Here is a 20057-nt window from a genome sequence, read left to right as displayed (position 1 = left end):
AAGGAGGTGTACTAGCCAGTTTGTACCTATTCACTTACCCAGGTTAACCCAGATGTGGACCCCATGCTCACTGTGCTTAGAGAGGCACAGCTTCACCTCACTGATGAGGCCCGACTAGCCCGAAACAGGTGTCTGTGTTTGCTGTTCAGAGGAGAATCGCCTAGCATTTTGGTACTGGACTGGCCAAGTGGGCGAGACAAGACTGATAAGCAAATTCTCCTCTGTGAACGGTACAGTGAGCTAAAATTGGTTGGAGACCCTCCCGAGTGGGCACCTTCCGACAGAGCAGGTTATTTGGCTCTATTTGTTCTTGGTGGAGGGGCTCCCAGACCTTTTTGTTCACTAGTCTATTTAATAGCTTTAATCACAGTAACAGTTCAGTGCACTTTAATATACATTATTTGATTTACTCACCATTTTGTTTACTTGATGACAGAACTCTAATGTACGTCATATCACAAAAATGTGCCTACTACTCGAGCTACATTGCCAGAAACATTCATATTGTAAGAAATTCACTTTATTGACATACCTGCCCAGATAATTACGATAAATTAATAACTGTTTCAGTGTCTCATCCTTTTACATATTTGACCAATTCTGACAGTACAAGCTTTAGGGTACAGAACTTTTCCTGTTTCAAGACTATTAAAGCGTAAGAGCATGTACTCATGTCTCTTCACTGTATCCGGAATCTTTGTTTATATGGTTGTAATTGCATATAAGTTGGGAAGGACACCACACATTCCTTAAATAGTATCTTGTCCTCTAGGTAGGCCAACAATTGTACCAGTCAAATATTCTAGATTTCATTTTAACTTCTTTCATTGGTTCCATGGGTTTTTACAGACCAATTTCTCAACATTTTTAACTGCACATTTTGTATGCCTTTTTTCATGCAAAATGTGGGGGGGGGCCTGCATCCTTATTACTCTATGCTGCTTCACCTCACATTCCCAATAAAATATTGCCTCCATCTTAACTGTAGATGCTTTCGTTATATTGTTTGAAACATTACTAGAATCATGAAAAATTAACAGAATCACCACTCATATTTAATGCATTGAACCATGAATCGGATGGCCTCAGGAAATCTGGTGGCATGGTCGACCAATACCAGGATAAACCTCTTGCCTGATGTCTGTTTGAAGAAAGGTAAGGGCACCTGGAGTGTATCTTTAATGCTCCATATAGAATTTCTGGAAGGGTATTAGGCGCCACCTTTTTAAAGCTCATATAAATTCTTACATGTCGTTTTAATAGTAATTGAAGCAAGCAGTCAAGCTCTGCTCTAAAGTAGCTGGAGAGGGCGACTTGAAGGGAGGCCCAGTATTCTTTGCCACACCATACCCCATACCGTCCAACCAAGCTGAACAGTCAAAAAATAACACTCTAGCCTGTGTAATAATAATAATTTAGCATTTATAAAGTGCTACGAACCCTCAGGCATCTGAGCTCTGCTTATTATTACCCTCTTATTACCCATTGATGTCTTGATCTCCTCTAGCCTCCCCCTCCCCCTCACCATCACTCTGACTACTCCTCTCTCCTGGAGTGACCACTGCCTCATCTCCTCTCATCTCTCACTCTCTTCCCCTCAAGCCAAGCCTACCCCAACACTGCCACCTACCTTCTCGGCACATCCGGCTCATGAAGCGCGTGTCATTTGAGGTTTTCGCTGCCACTTTCTCTCCCCCCCTCATCCTCTGGCTGTCTCACACCCGGACACAGCCTTGTCCCTTCTCTACTCTTCTATTTCTAATACTCTTGATGCTCTTGCCCCTGTCTAGAGGATCCGTTTGAAGTCCAAAGCCAAGTGCAATTCCTGGTATGAATCTGACCTAGCTACACTTAAATGTAAGTGTAGGGTGGCTGAGAGGAAATGGAGGGCTTCTTGTTCATCCTCTGACAAGCTGGCCTGCCGCCTGCTCCAAAGGCAATACAGACTCTCTGTCCGCACCAAGAAGAGAGTCCACATTCAAGCCAGTGTCTCTGCGGCATCTAACAACTCGGCTGAACTCTTTAAAATATGCACAGAGCTGGCCAACCCTGCTGCAGTCTCCACCCCCACCTCCCAGGCTCTTTGCAATGCCCTTGCCGCTCACTTTATCTCTAAAACCCAGGACATCTTGTCCACCCGCTCCCCCTCCTATCCCTTCTCTGTCTCTGCTTGCTGTCCCTCCTCCAGCTACTCCCCACCCTCTTTCTCCTCCTTTACTTTTTTCTCCCCTGATGAGGTCGCTAGACAGTCCGATCTATGAAAGCCTCATCAAAACAAGTCCATCCCTGCTCCTCTAAAACCATTAAGGACCACATTGATACCCTTGCTCCGGCCCTTGCCGATTTCTGCAACCTCTCCTTTGCCTCTGGATCTTTCCACTTCCCCCTGAAGCACTCCATTGTGCACCCTCTGCTCAACAAACCCACAGCCGATCATTCCTGTCCGGCTAACTATCGCCCAATTTCCATTACTCCTTTTTGGGTAAACTCCTGGAAAAGCTGGCCATCTCTCAGCTAAACCTTCCTTCCAATTCTGTTGGCTCTCTCCATGACCACCAATCTGGCTTCAGAGCTACCAGAAGCACGGAAACTGCTCTCCTGAACATCCGTGAAGATCTGCTCTCGAACCTTGATTCTAACATTCCCTCTGTCCTTATCCTACTTGATCTCTCCTCTGCCTTCGACACGGTCAACCACACCACCCTGTTCAACCGTCTCCGTGACAACCTGGGTATCACTGATCAGGCTCTGGCCTGGCTGACCTCTTTCCTCTCTGATCGACCCTCCCCGGTACAACTTGGGTCCTTCCTTTCATCGATCTCCCTCTCTACTTGTGGTGTTCCCCAGGGGTCTAACCTCTCGCCCTGGCTTTTCAACCAATACCTGGCAGCTCTCGCCTACTGCATTTCCATTTTCTGCTCAAACTTCCAGTCTTATGTTGATGACACTCAACTCATTTTCAGGCTGCCCTCGGCCACCTCCTTTCCCTCATTTCTGATTGCCTAATTGCCATTCAAAATTGTTGTACTGCCAACGATCTTTGTCTAAATGCCAACAAGACTGAGATCCTCTCATCGGTACACCTTCACCATCCTTTCCCCTTACTCTCTGGCCGGCCTCCCTTGGCCCAACTCCTACCCCCACCTGCGAGGCCAAGAACCTCTGGGTCATCTATGACTCCACACTTTCCTTCTCCGCACATATTTCTGACGTCTCTAAAAAGTCAAACTTCTTACTCCACCTCCTCAGAGGTACTCTGCCTTTCCTCTGCTTCCCCCAGACACTCACTGTCTCTCAAGCTCTAGTTCTCTCCAGGTTGGACTACTGTAACAGCCTCTTTCTAAGTCTACCTGCCTCCACTCCCCGCCCTCTACAACTAATCCAGAACAGGACTGCGATACTTGTCCTTGGCCTCAAGCCCTGGGATCGTATCTCTCCAGCTCTGAAATCCCTTGATTGGCTCCCAGTGGATGCAAGGATTACATTTAAAACCCTCGCCATTGTCCACAAAGCTTTCTGGGGCCTGGTTTCAAAATACCTTCAACTGTTCCTCCGCCAATACCTCTCCTCTCGAGCCCTTCACTCCTCTACCTCTAACTCCCTCAGGGTCAGTCGTTTTTCAAAGAAACGAGCTGGGGGCAGATCTCTGTCTTCGGCTGGGGCCTCCCTTTGGAACAGCCTGTAGGCCACCTGGACTAGAACAGGGGGGTGTCCTACCCTCTAGAATTTAAATCTTTGCAATTATTTCGTGCAGAAACATTTGTACTCTTTCAAATATCCAGTGGGGCAATAACAGCTTTGTCTCATGGATAAGCGACCTAGAAATACACACAACCAACTGTAGTACTTCTATAGCTCTTTATTATTTAGCTGTTATATTTTATAGTAAGTTAGGCATAGCAGAAATCAATCAACCTGCCACCTTAAAATTTGAGGAGAACCCTCTCTGGTTCCGGAAGCACCTCAAGACCTTTCTCTTCGCTTCCGCCTTTGCCCCTCTTCTCCCCTGCTGACCTGTTTTTCTCTCTTGGCACTGTGCACCTGGACACCCTCTGTCCTTCGGGCCCAGGTACCTGCTCACCCTGCCTACCTCCTGCACTGCCTCCGGGCCTCCCATTTCATTGGGTTCTGTATCTGTACCCATACAGTCCCCCACTCTTCCTCTGCACTTATCAGATATACCCTATCTGACTAATCTTGCACTTGCCACTTGCTGGCTGCACTACCACTTTTTCATTGCCTGTATTTATTCATGTATTTAACTTATTCTTTTCTCTCCTCTGTTCTGCACTTTCCACTTCTCCCCCTTCCACGCCCTTCCCCCTTTTCCCATCTCCATGCACTTCCGCATTCTTAATGTCACTGGGCCTGGTAAGATCGTTGTTTACATTTTTTGTTCTCCCTTGTTCCCCTCCCTTAGCTTGGTCGCACTCTGAAACACTTGTGTACGAGCGCGCTATAAATAAAATATCATATCACGGTTTGTGGTGCTCATTTATCAACCTTGGAGGGATGAAAGGCTGAGTTTGGCCTTGCTTGGATTCAAACCCATATCAGCAGGCTTTGCACAGATGTTAAAGCGATTGCTCTACTCGCTGTGCTATCGGACAGGAATAACAGTGAAAGAGTAAACTTTTGCATATGCAATTTAAAAATGTGGGTTAACTCCACCATAATTATTGTCAAACATCTGTATTTGATTTATTAACCTATTGCAGAGGCATTGCTAGGGGGGTATGAGTGGGCTATAGCCCTGGGTCTTATGGTTGTAGCACCGATTAGAAGTTCAGGAGCTACAACCAAAAGGCTATAGCTAGCCCCGAGTCCTGCCAGTCACGACATTAGCTTAGCTGCTGATCTTTTCCAGATCTAACACCACCCCTGACTTATTGACTCATGTCTCTGTATTATCTAAAATATCCTATTTTCGTTTCTTTAGGGTACTTTACTTTATATTATTTAATTAGGCGCATCCAAAGTGGCCCAGAGGCATACAGGCGCCGAAGACTGTCAAAAGCAGGGGATCAGATGCATATGGCATTGAGCGAACACTTTATTTAAATAGGTGCGTTTTTAGTTTGTTTTTAAACATCTCCAGTGTCGAGCAATTCCTTAAGTCCAAAGGAAGGGCATTCCATTTTGCCGGGGCAACAGCCCAAAAAGCACCCCTTCTAACTAACTCCAATGAAGTTTTGGGTATTTGCACGTTTTTGCCACTACTTGACCGAATGGTGCGTACCACATGTTTATTTTTTAGTTTCTTGGCAATATAAGCCGGAAATGATCCTATGAGAGATTTATAAGGAATGGTGAGCAACCTGAACTCAGTTCTCTCTCTGATAGATAACCAATATAACTTTGTTCTTATCTCCGACACATGCCAAACGTTTGTAAGCCCATAATTGCTCTAATCGTGCAATTCTGCACCACTTGGAGATTGGCTAGCTCTGTTTTTCCCACTCTGATAAGCAGGGAGCCACAATAATCAATTTTTGCAGAGACAATAGCTCTAGCAATAGTTTTGCAGCCCTTCTGAAATAAAAATGGGCGAATGTGCGAAAGCAACCTGATATAAAAATAGGCCGATGCTGACACCAGGCCATTAATATGCGCAGACATACTCAATGTCTGATCAAATGTTACTCCTAGGATTTTTATTTTTTCCTTTATCAGAATATCATGATCCGCAATGCGAGAGGATTTATACTCCGTCCCGAGTTTAGCAAGTCTGGGTCTAGATCCAATTATCATAAATTCTGTCTTGCCATGGTTCAATGCCATACCATTCCTGTCCATCCAGTCGTGTATGAGGTCGTATATCTCTGCCACTACTATGGCATCCCTCTCATAGTTGCCTGTGAGAGGGATGAGGCACTGCGAATCGTCTGCATAATTAGAGAAGCAGATCTTTTTTTCTTCTGACATGTGAAAGAAAGGGGCTGTGAAAAGATTGTAAAGAACTGGGAAGAGCACAGCCCCTTGAGGGACACCATAGCTAACTGATCCGGATCCGCTTCTGCTTGTTTGCTACAAACCTGCATAGTCCTCATCCCTAAAAAGGATTGCATCCAGTCCCTTGCAAGTACACTAAAATTAGCCAAATTCTGCAATCTGTCCAGGAGAAGAGGATGGTCCACTAGATCGAACACGGAAAATAAATCCAGGGACATCAACAACATTGTTTAGCCCACATTGATGTTATTCATCATGTCCGATTTTAGTTCCAACAGTGCCAATTCCATGCTGAATCCTGGCCGAAAACCCAATTGAGCTTCATTCAGGATTGGGTGATCTTTTATATGTCGTAAAAGTTGGTTGTATGCAACTCTATCCATGATTTTAAGAATAAAGGGTGAATTGGAGATAGACCGACAATTATTAGCATTTTTGGGGTCAATATCAGGTTTCTTCAACAGGGGGGTAACCCAGGAACCCTTTAATCTAGTGGGAACCTTGCCTTCCTTGAATGAGCCATTAACAATCATAGTGATAGAGCCAATAAGAAGCTCAGAACAGGCCTTCATGGCCGTAGCTGGAAACTGGTCTCCCTTACAGACAGAAGGCTTAAGTTTGGCCTGGGTAATATGGAGTGCTTCTTCCGATATACTCCAAAAAGCAAACTTAGGTATATAATACATGGTGGTAGATGTTGGTTCCTGAATTGCCTTATAATGGCCTATAGGCTGTAAATTCATGGCTTGTTCAATGCAATTCTATTTATTTTTGTTGTTTCAGCAATCATGGCCTCTTGTTTCTGAGTACACCACTCCTGATTTTTGACAATAGCTTCTTGATAATTAACCTCAGGCTTTTCGAGTTGCCTAAGGATTGTAAGTTTCGTTAGAGTCATGTTGGGCAGTTTGGATGCGTGCTATATATGTGCTATATATGAATCTTTTTTTACTTTTATACTGCTAATTTTGAAACTATTAGCCGCCCCCAGATAGGTTATTCTGTCCTTCTCCTTCTTCGTATTTTTCCACAGATAGAATGTTTTCCTTTTTTCTACTCTGTTTTTTTAACTCCTCAGAGAACCAGATATTTTTAGAATGATTCATGACTTTCCTATTTATTATACAGTCTATTACATCAATAGCTTTGGGTACACATAGAAACCCAGATAGCAGAGTCTAGCTACAATTTCCAGGATATTTCTATGTGCACACCGAGTCATTGTGTCACCCAACCTGTTTTGCATGTATGTATTACCCAGATTTATTCATGTTGAGCTCGAAGTTTAACGGCTAAGAGTATGACTAAACTGTGTTCTCTGTAAACCCATCTCGGTACGTCCAATAAGACTAGATTGTTGGCAAATGAAAGTTGGGGAATATGATTGTTACCCAATTTGGGGGAAAAGCATCCAATATCTTTCAATAACTTGTTAATGGCTGCACTTTAAATTACCTGAATTTATAACTACAATTGTTTAGCGGACAGGGCATCATCACGAGTTGGCCGGTATCTGGCCGCATATACCGCTGAGCGTTATTTGCGTTAAAGCTGTGATTTGTGGCGCAAACACCCCATCATGAGTTGGCGGGCACACGCACAATGCCCAGGCGTTAACACAAATACTGTTCGGCCTTAATAGTGTCTGAAAGGCCGAAAACTCAGCGAACATTGCGTTAGGGCCGGCAGCTCGAACTATTAGCGTGTGCTGCTAGCCCATGCTAATAGCGCCACAGGAAATGCATCACCGGCAGAATGGGAAAAAAAGCAGCTGCCATTTTGGAAATCACAATCCACCCAAAATCGGAGCCCCTGGAAGCCATCCAATCCAACAAATCTCAGAAAATGGTCCAGGAGCGTGTGAGGGGCAAGTCTGCCCTGGACAGGGTGCGCAAACCTAAGTTCTCTGACTCATAATACTGGTGGAGGAGGTGATTTCCCACCAGGATGAACTGTATGGGTCCCAACAGAAAAAGACGGGCTCAAAGCAGCGTAACCACATCGGGGCAGACATCAGCCAGAATGTCACTGCGGCGTGCCGTGTCCTCAGGAATGGAGAGGACTGCCGCAAGCAATTTAACGATCTGGTGGTCCTTGCCCGGGGCCTCCTGGCACAGCAGAGGAGTGAGAGCATGGCGACCGGTGGAGGGCCACCACCAGCAGAGCTGGCACCATAGGAGGAGCAGTGCACCACCCTCATCGACATGGCATCCATTGAGGGAGTGGGAGGAGCGGAGGCAGGTACGGGCACCCAGGAGGCTGGAGGTGAGTCACCTCCCCTTGCAAATTGCATTGTGAATAGGCCACCACTCCATCCCCAATGTGAATGTGTGACAGCCGGGCACTGTAAGTGGGTGCAGTGCATGGCAGCGACCACAGCCACCCACGACAGCACCCTTGTACCAGTGCACCTAGGCGACCCGTGTGATCCAGAGTTGTGAATAGGGCAACCAATGGACACATGCAGGTACCATGCCACACACATCCATGGCGGAGGCACAACATTGTCCAGTGGGCGTGTGAAGTACCAACCCCCCTCACTGACTGCAGCATGCCAGCTTTGCATGTGCATGATATATATGAAATGGCTATGCCAACAATTCTAAACTGTGCCCCCCCTCACGTAGTATGCCCCATTAATACCAACACAGTGAATACAAAACAAGTCAGGGCCAAGCATGATTGAAACTGTCCTGTACAACCCCCTTTGCCCCCGTAAGCACTGAAATGCATACAAATATTTTGAGGTTCTCTGTCCTCATGCCATACACTATGTCCCCTACAGGCACGCAGGCATCATCCGAGGGCAGCGTGGATGATGAGGAGGCAGGCCCATCCCAACACATGCCCAGACGTGCCTCCACCAGCACCACAACCCTGCGAAGGGCCTGGCAGGACATGCCAAGGCAGAGGACCCACCCCACCGCAGCAGTGTCACAGTACCTCAGGGCACACAAGCCACCAGGGGCTCACCGCCGTGGCGCACACAAACCACCATGGGCTCACCACCACGGTGCACACAAGCCACCAGGGACTCACCACCTCTGCACACACAAGCCACCGGGCCACATCACCAAGCCCGTCCCACGCCATTGGGGGCTCACATGATGTGGAAGTTACCATGAGTGCAATCACCCCAGAAAAGGGGGCATCATTCGGTGAAGAGCAGCATGCTGTACCTGTCTTAACACCAATCCACAGTCCAGTGCAGCAAATGGACACATCCAAAGGGACCCCTGAGCATGTGGAGACTCAGAGCCACAGTCCACATCCCTGTGCACGCCGCTGCGCACACACACACCAGTGGCGGATGTGGACACAACCTCATATGGGTCATCTGCTGACAGCCCCTTAATCCATGGCAGCCCGTCGGACAGCCCAGCACCTCCAGCGACAGCAGCCCCACAACACTGCCCAGCCCTGCCCAGCACATCAGCCCTACAACACTGTGTAGACCTGCCTGGCACATCAACCCTTCAACACCGCATAGACCTGCCAGGCACAGCAGCCCTACAACACAGCGTAGACCTGCCCGGCACATCAGCCCTACAACAGTGCGTTGACCTGCCGAGCACAGCAGCCCTACAACACCACGTAGCCCTTCCCAGCACAGCAGCCTCGCACGGGACACAGGAACAGGTCCCGCCAATGCTGTAATGGCATGCCTGGATGTGATGGAGGCATGCCAGATGAGGATCGAGGGCATGGCCAGCGAACACAACCGCCACATCAAAGCCATCAGCAGTGCAATTAGGGGAGCAGCCAAGACCGTGGAGAGTGATAATGCCCACACACGTAAGGTCTTAGAGGCATGCAATGCTGCCCTCACTGGGTTTGGCCAGCGAGTACGCAAATTATGTGAGGGGCAATCTGCACATGCAGAACAGATGCGTGTGGCAAACAATCTTCTCCAGCTGCAGTTGGCTGAATCAGTGTCGTCCACATCAACCACCCCCAGAGAGGGCTCCCTACAGGGGTCACCCAGGCGTAGGCCTATGCGTCATTTGCAGTGCCGCTAACCTGAATGCGGTGCACGTGGGAAGCGTCAACATCTATGTTAGATGTACAATGCACTGTTGGCCTGAGGGCCGGGCACCTGGACCCATATGCACTGTGTTAGGGGATGGGGGGATGGGTGCACGGGAGTTGGTGTGGGGAGGGGGGTATGGGTGTTGGGGAGAGGGTGGGGTTGGAAGGGTGTATGGGTGCTTAGGAGTTGGTGGGGGGAGAGGGTGGGTTCCACTTTCATTAAAGCCTGTTCAAACATGACATCAATCAAGGACATTGATGATTGTGTACAAGTGTTATTTATTTTGCAAGTGCTGTTCGTGACATTTGCCCATTCACCATTTTAGAAAGAATTGTCAATCAACCCCTGTCTGTCAAACCCCCTCCTCTCTCACCCCATCCCTGTGTGCAATAGCCCCGACAACAGGCACATAGTCATCGTCACTCCCATCCCCTGGTAGTTGCACGTCTGCATCAAGGGGTAGTGGCACATTCCTACAGAAGCAGATTTTGTGCAGCATGGCACAGGTAAGTACAATCTTGCCAGATTTTACTGGCGCATACATCTTTGCCCCTCCAGTACGGTCCAGGCACCGGAACCGTGCCTTCAACAATCCAAATGTTGTTTCTACACATATGCGTCCTACTGTGGGCATTGTTGTATGCCTGCTCTGCCGGTGTTTGTGGATTCTGCACAGGGGTCATCAGCCAAGTCATCAGCCAAGTGAGCTGCGGGTATCCTACCTTCAGGATGGAGCCAGGGCCGGACTGGGAGCCAAACGTGGCCTTGGAAATGTGTTCAAAGTTGCCCCATGTTTCACTGAAGGAGCGAGCACAGCGTGTGAGCCCAGCCCTTCTATGAGGGGATTGGGAGCATCCCTCAAGAAAATGTTCAATAGAATTAGTCAAAATGATTGCATTTAAAGCATGCTTTAAACATAAATGGATTAAAAAATCGTTTTTTAAATAAGTTCATGATCTCTCAAAGTAGATCGTCAATGATAGTAGAAACTGGGACGTTACACATTTTGCAGATGAGAAAAAAGAAGTCATTCGGTATTAAAGGTGCCCAGACAAAATGCATCCCTCATTCATTTCATCCTATTCCCGTGCTAGGAAAGTTCCACAGATAGAAGGCATTCTTAAATGCGCATTGGCAATGCCAACAGTTTTGTCTTTTGGGTAGGCATGGGAAAGGCCTTTGCCAGGCACTGCCGTAGTGGCATTAACTGTCCATTGATGGTAGTAGCAGCACAGTGGTGAGAGTACCTGGGCAAATAATAGCACTGCCTGGTATATGCCTAATATTGATACACAAACTTAAACGGTTGGCTTTGCCAATGCTTGTTCAACCGGACTTCAGTGAAGGACAGGCATAATGCTTGTAAATAGAGTGGCTCAAGGCAGACCTGGATGACATATTTATTTAACCAGTATTGCTTTTACAGTTCCAATTAAGTCATTAACTTTCACAAGACTGCTTTGAAAAAACATTGGCAGGCACTTTGAGCACAAAGTTTGATGGTAAGGCTTGAAGAAAGCTAGTTCAAAGAGATCCCAGGAGAACATGTTTGGGTGCAGAGGGGCTGAAAGCGGTTGGAAATGGTCATAGAGTTTGCATGGCCATGGGTAGCCAGCATGTGGGTAAATAACTAAACAACACGTACAAGCTTTGTATCCCACCTCATATGCTATTTCTCCCTAGCTTTACTCGAATGCAGTAGTTTCAGCTTATAGGCGGCACTTTAGCCAAAACTGACAAAAAGGTTGACTTGGTATGAGTTCAGTGAGTCTTGCAAATGAAGCGACCGCAATGTCCCGACATAGTGGCTCGGCACCTGTGCGTTCAACCATAATGGTACGCTTATCAGTGGATCCACATAGCCATGTTTGCATGTTGCCCTTTTTTTTAAGGTGAAATCCGTATTGAGAGTTTGGGGCCTCATTCAGCACCATACATCCAAAATATCAAAACATGGGGTGGGTGAGTAGTCATGGTACATATTCACAGTCCTTCTGTGTGCCAGAAAATACAGCATCAGAATTATGTGCTGAAAGCTCGCCCACATTTCATATGTCAGGAAATTGCATGTCATTCAGACCCTTTTTGTCCCTTTTGACCTCCCCAATTCAAAGAGTACTATTCATTCATTGCAGTAAAAACAAAACCTCCTGTTATCAGCGACTAATGCAATTCAGTGTGATAACCCTCTACATGGTGCCTCTGTGTGATTCAGGCAATCAGTGGCAATATGTGCACCCTCTCTGTAGCATTTACTCAGCCCACTGATCCTCTCTCTGTATGAAAACAGACCTTTATTTTGTAACGCTCTGCAGTGCACCTGAGGGCGCAGGGACTGGGGAAAACTTGGGAAGGGAGACAGTACCCCCAAGTGACCCTTTCGACGTGAGATTGTGATATTTGCCATTGCAACCAGAGCTCAACTTAAGAAACTGGGCTTTGCATTAACACTGCCTAGTGTAATCACGGGTGCCAGGTTCCAGAGGCAAAGGGAGTGAGTGGCTATTCCCATTCTGAAGGCCTTAGTGTAGTGTCCTCTTTCTAATAAATCACTCAAGATCGCATTTTCACAGTAAGGTCAATTCTGCCCATTGCTCCTTATGCGTACAGCATGCGGAGCAAGCAGTGGCCTGTGTGCCAGTGTTCTGTGCCCGGCCTACAGTGCTCCAATCATGCAGCATGCTTCATGCCTCCCGCCTGCTGCCCCTGGGACGGCGTGTGTGCATAGAAAGGATGTGGCAATTTGAATGTAAATGTTTGTTAGACATTGTCTGCCAGCTGTTAAGGAGGGACACGTGAGAGGCAGGGATGGAGAGGCAATGAATGTTTTAACATGGGCACAATCAAGGTGCCACAGGGCATGCCAGCACTGGCACTGAACCGCTCCATTAAGCATATGTCACTGCACAGGGATTTTCGAACACCAAAAACCCTTTGCGATCCAAGAATTGCGAACGGAGGATAGCACAAGGGCTGCGTGCTGGTATGGGAAGTAAGACCATGCAGAGCAACAGAGGTTCGAATCCCGGATCCGTGCTTAAAAACTGAACTAGAAATCCGGTTATAAAAAAAATCTGTTAAATACATTAAATAGCACGAATTGTATGAGTAGTAGTATGCTGATTTTGAAAGCCAGCTGCAATGTGCTGTTTCCTTGGAACTGGGGAGAGTGTAAAGTGGATAGATTGTTTGCATGGGGTCCCCAGGGCACGTGGCAATCTACCTACTGGATGTATGGGTATTGGAACCAGAATGCTGAATGCGCATTCAGCATTGCAGAAAATGTCGATGCCAAATGTGAACGGGGATTGCGGGGGTTTCCCCCACTTCCCTCGTGTAGCATTTTTGGCTTCGGTGGTTGCAGGGGTGTCCGCCGCATGCCTTACATGTAGAGCAGGGGACAAAAGAAGAAAATCCCGAAAGATTGAGTTACAGAATGCGAAGAAGTCAGCTTTGCATTTTTGTAACTCGAGCTTTTGGGATTCTTTATTTTAATGTAGATCCGTTATAAGTGTATTATTGCACACAATTATAAGCAACCTACATACATCCGACCTACACTACGCCCTTAGGTTTGGAAAGGCCACCCCAAAGCATTGAGTGAAGGGCAGCAGAGGGAGAAGAGGGTGTTGGGTGTTGGGGGGGGGGGGTGAGCAGGAAAAAGCATGGAGGATAGGGAAGTAGGAGACATTAACTTTTGCCACGTCCCTCGGTTGTCTTGCGCTTGTGATATGCTGGGGACAAGATTGCACTGGAAAGCGGCCCGTGGTGGCAGGTATTGCTAATTTATGTGAAAAGGCTGGCACTGGCAGGCATGGTGGAAGAGCTGGTGCTGACAGCCAGTGTAAAAGAGCTGGTAATATGAAGAAGGTGGCATCTAGTGGCGGGTGCTCACACGTTGCGGACAGCGGGCAACCCAGTGAGCCCACAGTGTATGGCTCTAGAGCAGGAGTCCCCAACATTAACGTTAGCAGGAGCTACTTGCAGTGAATGGCCACTAGGCGGGAGCTTATCTCTGCGCTTTATGTGCAGAAAGGATGCGCTTCTCCCCGCACGTCTATCTCGCATGGCAAGGCAGACTGTCACTGCAGATATAGGCCCAGCTAATCCACCAGAACAGTGACAAACCACACACACCAAGCTACCACCCCAGGTCTCCCAGCGGATGTGGGGGGCACACCCAAAAATCTCACACAGGTCTCTGAGAGACCTGGGGTCGGCACTGCTGCCCCACTACCTCAAAGGCGATTGAACACCACACACCTCTAACTCAGCATAGATTAGATTGCCATCTACCCCACACCCTGTCTGAACATATGTCACCTACCCGCTAATGCATGGATGGTACTAACTTGTAACAATTGCAGCATCTCGCACACACGTGTCAGGAGAACGTTTAGAAACCCTTACCCGCCCAGATCCCAGGTGGACCTGCTGCACTGTTTGCACAATGAATGCACACCGAAACACTCAAACAGCGAAGACATGACCCGTTCAACACTCTACAGTTGGTAGTGGGTACTCCCAGCTCATGGCCGATGAGACATGGCAAAGACAGTCAAATTATTACGCTCGGCTCAGACTGAAGCAATTCTCATTACGCTGCGCCACAGTTGCTTACGCTGACTCACAGCATTGCAAATTCCACCCATAGCTATCCAGACTTAAGTTACAGTTTCAGTTACTTACCTTGAGGTCCCCAGACTGGCCTGCTTGCTGCAGTCTCGGCACTGCAGTGTTCCGAATGGTCATGCAGGTGGCAGCTTGCCTCATTGTCGCTGGAGCACTGGCACTTGTCGGGCGGCTGCACCTGCGGATACAGCTCAGGCACACTGGGGCACGTGGCGCAAGCAGTTTCTGAAGCCTGGCCGGGGTGGTGCCCCCCACAATGAGCCTCCAGAATCATGATGCAGGGTAAGTGAAACACACCCAGGCATGGACCCGACACTGGCATATTGTTCCCATTTAATTTATGTATCCTTCCCCAAGAAAAGAGGCCCTGTGTACCCAAGGCCTACTGGGGAAAATCTTGGTGTCCCGTGGCCCAGTCCAGGCCTGGATGGAGCTCCCATCATGACTGGCTGTTCAGGGCCAGTTATGATTTGTATTTGGATGTAGTTGTCTCAGTGGATGGTGGGCTTTAGCTACATGGCACCAGTTTTTGTTTTGTTTCACATGCATGTACATTTGCATTCATGGGACACTCTCTCAGAGATGTTCATGTTCAGGTTTGATCCCGATCATCTACAGTGGTTTAGAGGATGTGTATTTCATTCCTCTCACTTTGTATTCCTGTGTGGTGCCCCGTGTGAGGTTACTCTTGTGTGTCAGGGTGTAAAGCAGCATTGCAACACAGACAAGGTGCATTCTGGTTGTTGTGGTCCCATGTGTTATTGTGTTACAAGAAGTGTATCATACTTTGTGATGGTGCTGGCTGTGGCTTGTGTAGGCATGTAAGGCTTCCTGTGGCTCTGCCCCCCCTTCATTTGTTATGCTTTTGCATGCATTTCAGGCAGAGCTTGTACTCACCCAATATACATGTTTGTTGTCCTCTCTGCCTCTCCATGTAGGCTGGCAGTGCGCTGTTCTGCAGCACCATGGAGTTGTGGGTGGATCCAGGGTAGCAAGCGCAGCAGTGGCTGATGGTCAGGTCTGGGCTACAGGTCATCCGCACGTTCAATGAATGGAAATGCTTTCGATTCCTGTACGCTCTCTCATGGTCTCGAGGTGCAACAAGTGCAACATGTGTGCAGTCTAGGGCTGCAATCACGTTGACCACTTGGGCAATCACATAGAACTGTGCCTTAAATTCATTCACCTGTGCCTGGGTGGTGGGCAATGCCATGTGTTCGTTCACACGGCGCAGCAGTGCATCCACCACCTGGCCCAGGACTGCACTAAATGTGGACTGGGCTATGCCATGCATCATGGCAACTGTGTGCTGGAAGCTGCCTGTCCCGAGGTATTACAGGACTGCCACTAGCTTCACAAGTGGGGGCACAGCGGTGCTGATGGCAATCCTGCTACCAATGTCCAGCAACTGGGTGATGGTAGCCCTGTCCAGCCTGTAATCAGCTACCAACTGACCATCAGTCAGGGCCGATGGTGATGGTCTGACCCTGGGGATGACTGCCTACTTTGCTGGGGCTGGTCTCCTCCTCATCCCACCGCATGTGCTCCATGTGCCCTGGGCTTGTTGTCATGCCTCTGTAGCTCCAGGCACAGCATGTAGAGGTCCATGTCAAGGCTCCGGCTCCAAATGACAACATGGTGTTGGGAAATGTGTTTGGGGCCTGGGTGGGTCTTTTGTAGGCCTCTTGTGTGCATTGTTTGCACCTGTGCCTTTATTGCTCACACCCCCCTGCTCCTAATGGCAACATGCTGTTGGGTAGTGTGTTTGGGGACTGGGTGGGTCTTTTATAGGCCTCTTGTGTGCATTGGTTCCACCTGTGGCTTTGTTACTCTCACCTATGTTTTTTTACCTCCAGCTGGCAGCCCGGGGTATTTTCGGTGCTATTTGCGCCAGTTTTCCTGTGCTAGTAGCACCGATACTCCACTTGTGATAGGTCTGTGATAGCGCATTGTGTTGTTGGCGCTATTACAGCCGGCGCTGTTAGAGTAATATTGCCTGGCTGTAATAGTGCCGGCTGGATTGCAGTCGTGATCCGACGGAACGGTATTAGCAGCGCTAATACCGTTACCGCCGGATTTAAGGGCTAACACCCAACTCATGATGAGACCCACAGTTTGGATTTAAAGTATCCTTTGAATTTGAGGATGGAACAGATTTATGTTTTAGAACATGGATTACAGTGAAACATGGAGAGTTGGCCATATTCACTAAAAATAAATGGTCGCAGTCGCAAAGCCAATAGTTTTGGTTTTAGTATAAGAATATATCAAGCATTATACCTGAAGCACAGCTTCTTAAAGCTTTTGCCAGGTATTGGCGCCATATGGCCAATTACCGTTATCATCTATCTCCAGGGCCTGCCATTCCTTTTTCAGATGCTCACACCATTGCTGGGTACTGACACTAAATGCCAAGTTGCTTACATCATTGGCAAGTATTGTCATGAAATGTCAAGGGACTCTCAGCATTTACATGTAGTGTAATCACATTCCTTGGACCTATTTCAGCATCCAAGGTTGCCATGACATGTCCATGACATGTCCAGGTACTCACCCAGTAGCTAGGAATTACCACCAAAGGCCCAAGTACTTAAACAACTGCCAAGCTGCCAAGCATTACCATGAAATGCTGACAAATTCGCATGATTGGTATTGACTGCAATCCAATGTCTTGGAGCTTATCCTATTGCTAGAGAGTTTATACGATGATCAAGTAGAGCCCCTATAAAGGGCTTACAACTCATGCGCATGTCTTTGAGTATTTTCCCATACACGGATGATATAAAGGAGCAAGCAAATATGAACCAACTTTAAAATGTGCGCACAGGTTCTGTTGTCCCATCTTGCCAAGATCGGTATATCTGGCCAGGTATTAGCCTGGTTCACCTCGTTCCTGGCGGTTCATCCTTGTCTTCGATTCTATTTAACATCTATATCTGGGCACTTGTGTGACTCATCTGCTCCTACAGCGTCAGGTGTTACTCCTACACCGACGACATTCAGTTCAGATCCTGATCCGCTTAGATCTTCATCAGGCTGAGATGTCGTCGTGCCTGCGGAAATACCTGACTGCCGTGGGGGAGTGGATGAACCACAACTGGCTCAAATTGAATGGAGACAAGATGGAGGTTCTGGTGGTGGGGTGTCTCCCTGACTCTTTACTTTGGGTTTCTTCTTTTTGGCCCTCTTCTCTTGGTTCCATTCCCTCCCTGACGTGCAAGGTGAAAAACGTGGGTGTAATGCTCTCGGCTTCTCTGTCTATGGCCAACCAAGTTGCAGCCTTTTGCCAAGAGGGACATTTTCAGCTCAGAGTTCTGAAGAAGGTACTCCCCATGATTCCTATGCCCCTTCGTCCACCGGTGGTAGCAGCTTTGGTATTATCCCAGTTGGATTACTGCCATTCGTTGTATCTGGCCCAGCTGAAGGGTCTCATTGAAAGACTGCAACGCCTACAAAATCTGGCAGCTCGGGTGGCAACTGGCACCCCTTATGGAGCTCATATATCCCTGGTCTTGCGATTCTTGCTCTGGTTACCTGTTAACCAACGCATCAGGTTCAAGGCTCTATGTATAGTTCACTGGGCTGTAGACGATCAAGGTGCAGAGTTCCTTCATGCTAAGTTTGCTCGCTACCACCCCAATCGTCAGCTGCGTTCCGCATCAGCTGATCTGCTTACCGTGCCTCCGTATTGACGCACAAGTATTGGAGGCTGGGCTTTTTCCATAGTTGCTGCCAAATTATGGAATGAGCTGCCGCCACTAATAAAGAAACTTTCTAATCATTTGGCTTTCAGAAAAGCAGTAAAACACTTCTCTTTTGGGAGATCTTGTTGTTTTGCCTCTTCTGGTCTTGTTGTGGATGCTGCCTGGCTCCCCAGCACCATGATACCTTAGGGTGGCCATGTGCTTAAGACATTTCCGTAACATAACATAACACATACACACACACACACACACAAACACACACACACAACTTAGAGATGCTAAGAACAGGATTGGGAAGTTAAATACAAGAAACTGGTATAAAATGTTCCAAAATCACCTGTGTGAATATGTGTAGGGGCTGCCAATTAGAGAAATCATTCCCATCATAGAGTTCAATTAGGACTGCAGAAGCAGCATCAATGCAGAGACTGGTGGAAACAATCAGATTTTATATGATTTCTTTTAAACTTTCAGTTCATCAAGATATCCTTTTTTGTAACCATCAATATTGTGTGCAAGCACATTTTATTTATCAGCAAATGAAGAGGTGCAATCTTGCTCAACCGTTCCCTGATAACACTCTTTACAGGTTTACAGTTAGCAAAGTAATTAGAACAAATATATCTGCATTTTTCTTCTTTTTCCCACTTATTTAAAAAGAAAAACAAAATCTATTTCCATGAGTGGTGCCTTCCCCGCTTCATGACCCTCTAAATTATTCCGTTTGTTATTCTGTCTTTACGTATGCACATTAAGTATGTACATGTGCATTGTGTGGGTATGTGTGCAGTGTGTGGCCATATGTGAAGTGTGTTGGCATATGTACAATGGGAGCGCATATAGTACTGTTGCGTTGAATATGTGATGATATCTTTAATGTGCATGCAGGGTGCGTGTTAACCATTTGGAGTATTGCATTCATGTCAGCTGAATCATAATGATTTTGTTTCAATTTCAGCACATGCAACGGAGGCCAGTGGAACTGTGTAGACGATAAATGTCCAGGCACATGCTGTGTGGAGGGCGGTTCACACTTTACCACATTTGACGACATCAAATTCAACTTCAACGGTGATTGCACGTACATCCTTTTACAGGTACATCACCCTTGGGAACATCCATGCTCTTTTTGTAATCACCTCTTATTTCTTTAAATATTAAACACATGTGCAAACATAAATATTAATTTGGAATTACTAGAATTCGATTGGACCCAAGGACATGTTGGTTAAAAATCAAGCGGATTATAGCACATCCTGGAAATATGAGGGGATGTAAGCAGAGGAAAAGTGAGAAGCTGGGGGGGTATGCAAAAATAGTAAAAGCAAGCACTGACAAAGCCAAGCATGTTTGTGTTTGAAAAGTAAAAGCTTTTTCTGTGTCCATATGTATGACTCCCATTAGGCTATTGGCTACGACCTCTATAAATTATTATTGTATGATATATTAGTCCTTCTAGGCAGTAAAGCAATCTTTCACCCATTAGAAGTATTGAATGACCCCATCAGACACCATAGTGTCGTAAACTAGCTAAATATACCTGTGATATGAACAGCTCTCAATCTAATGCATGTCTGGATCCTGACTATTGACATTCATAGGAGATGGTATACCACATAGAGAGATGCATGCTCACATATGTGCACTCAGAGGTATTGGCTTAGACAACTTTTCTTTTGAAACACAAGTACAAATATACATACCATTATTAAATCCTTTCAAGTGCTGAGAAAAGAAAC

General features: G+C 47.1%; 1 protein-coding gene across 1 annotated transcript in view; it reads left to right on the top strand.

Annotated features, from left to right (window-relative positions):
* LOC138505078 (mucin-5B-like) overlaps positions 1–20057 on the top strand; it is a 2064041-nt gene that overhangs the window by 140416 nt on the left and 1903568 nt on the right. The window contains exon 6 of the mRNA XM_069625397.1: positions 19277–19415. Within this exon, the coding sequence (XP_069481498.1) occupies positions 19277–19415 (139 nt within the window). The remainder of the gene's footprint in view (positions 1–19276; positions 19416–20057) is intronic.

Source organism: Ambystoma mexicanum, chromosome 11 (genome assembly GCF_040938575.1).
Source record: "Ambystoma mexicanum isolate Mex_15411 chromosome 11, UKY_AmexF1_1, whole genome shotgun sequence".
NCBI lineage: Eukaryota > Metazoa > Chordata > Amphibia > Caudata > Ambystomatidae > Ambystoma > Ambystoma mexicanum.
Note: the sequence above shows the minus strand (reverse complement) of the source record. Positions and strands in the feature narration are given on the sequence as shown.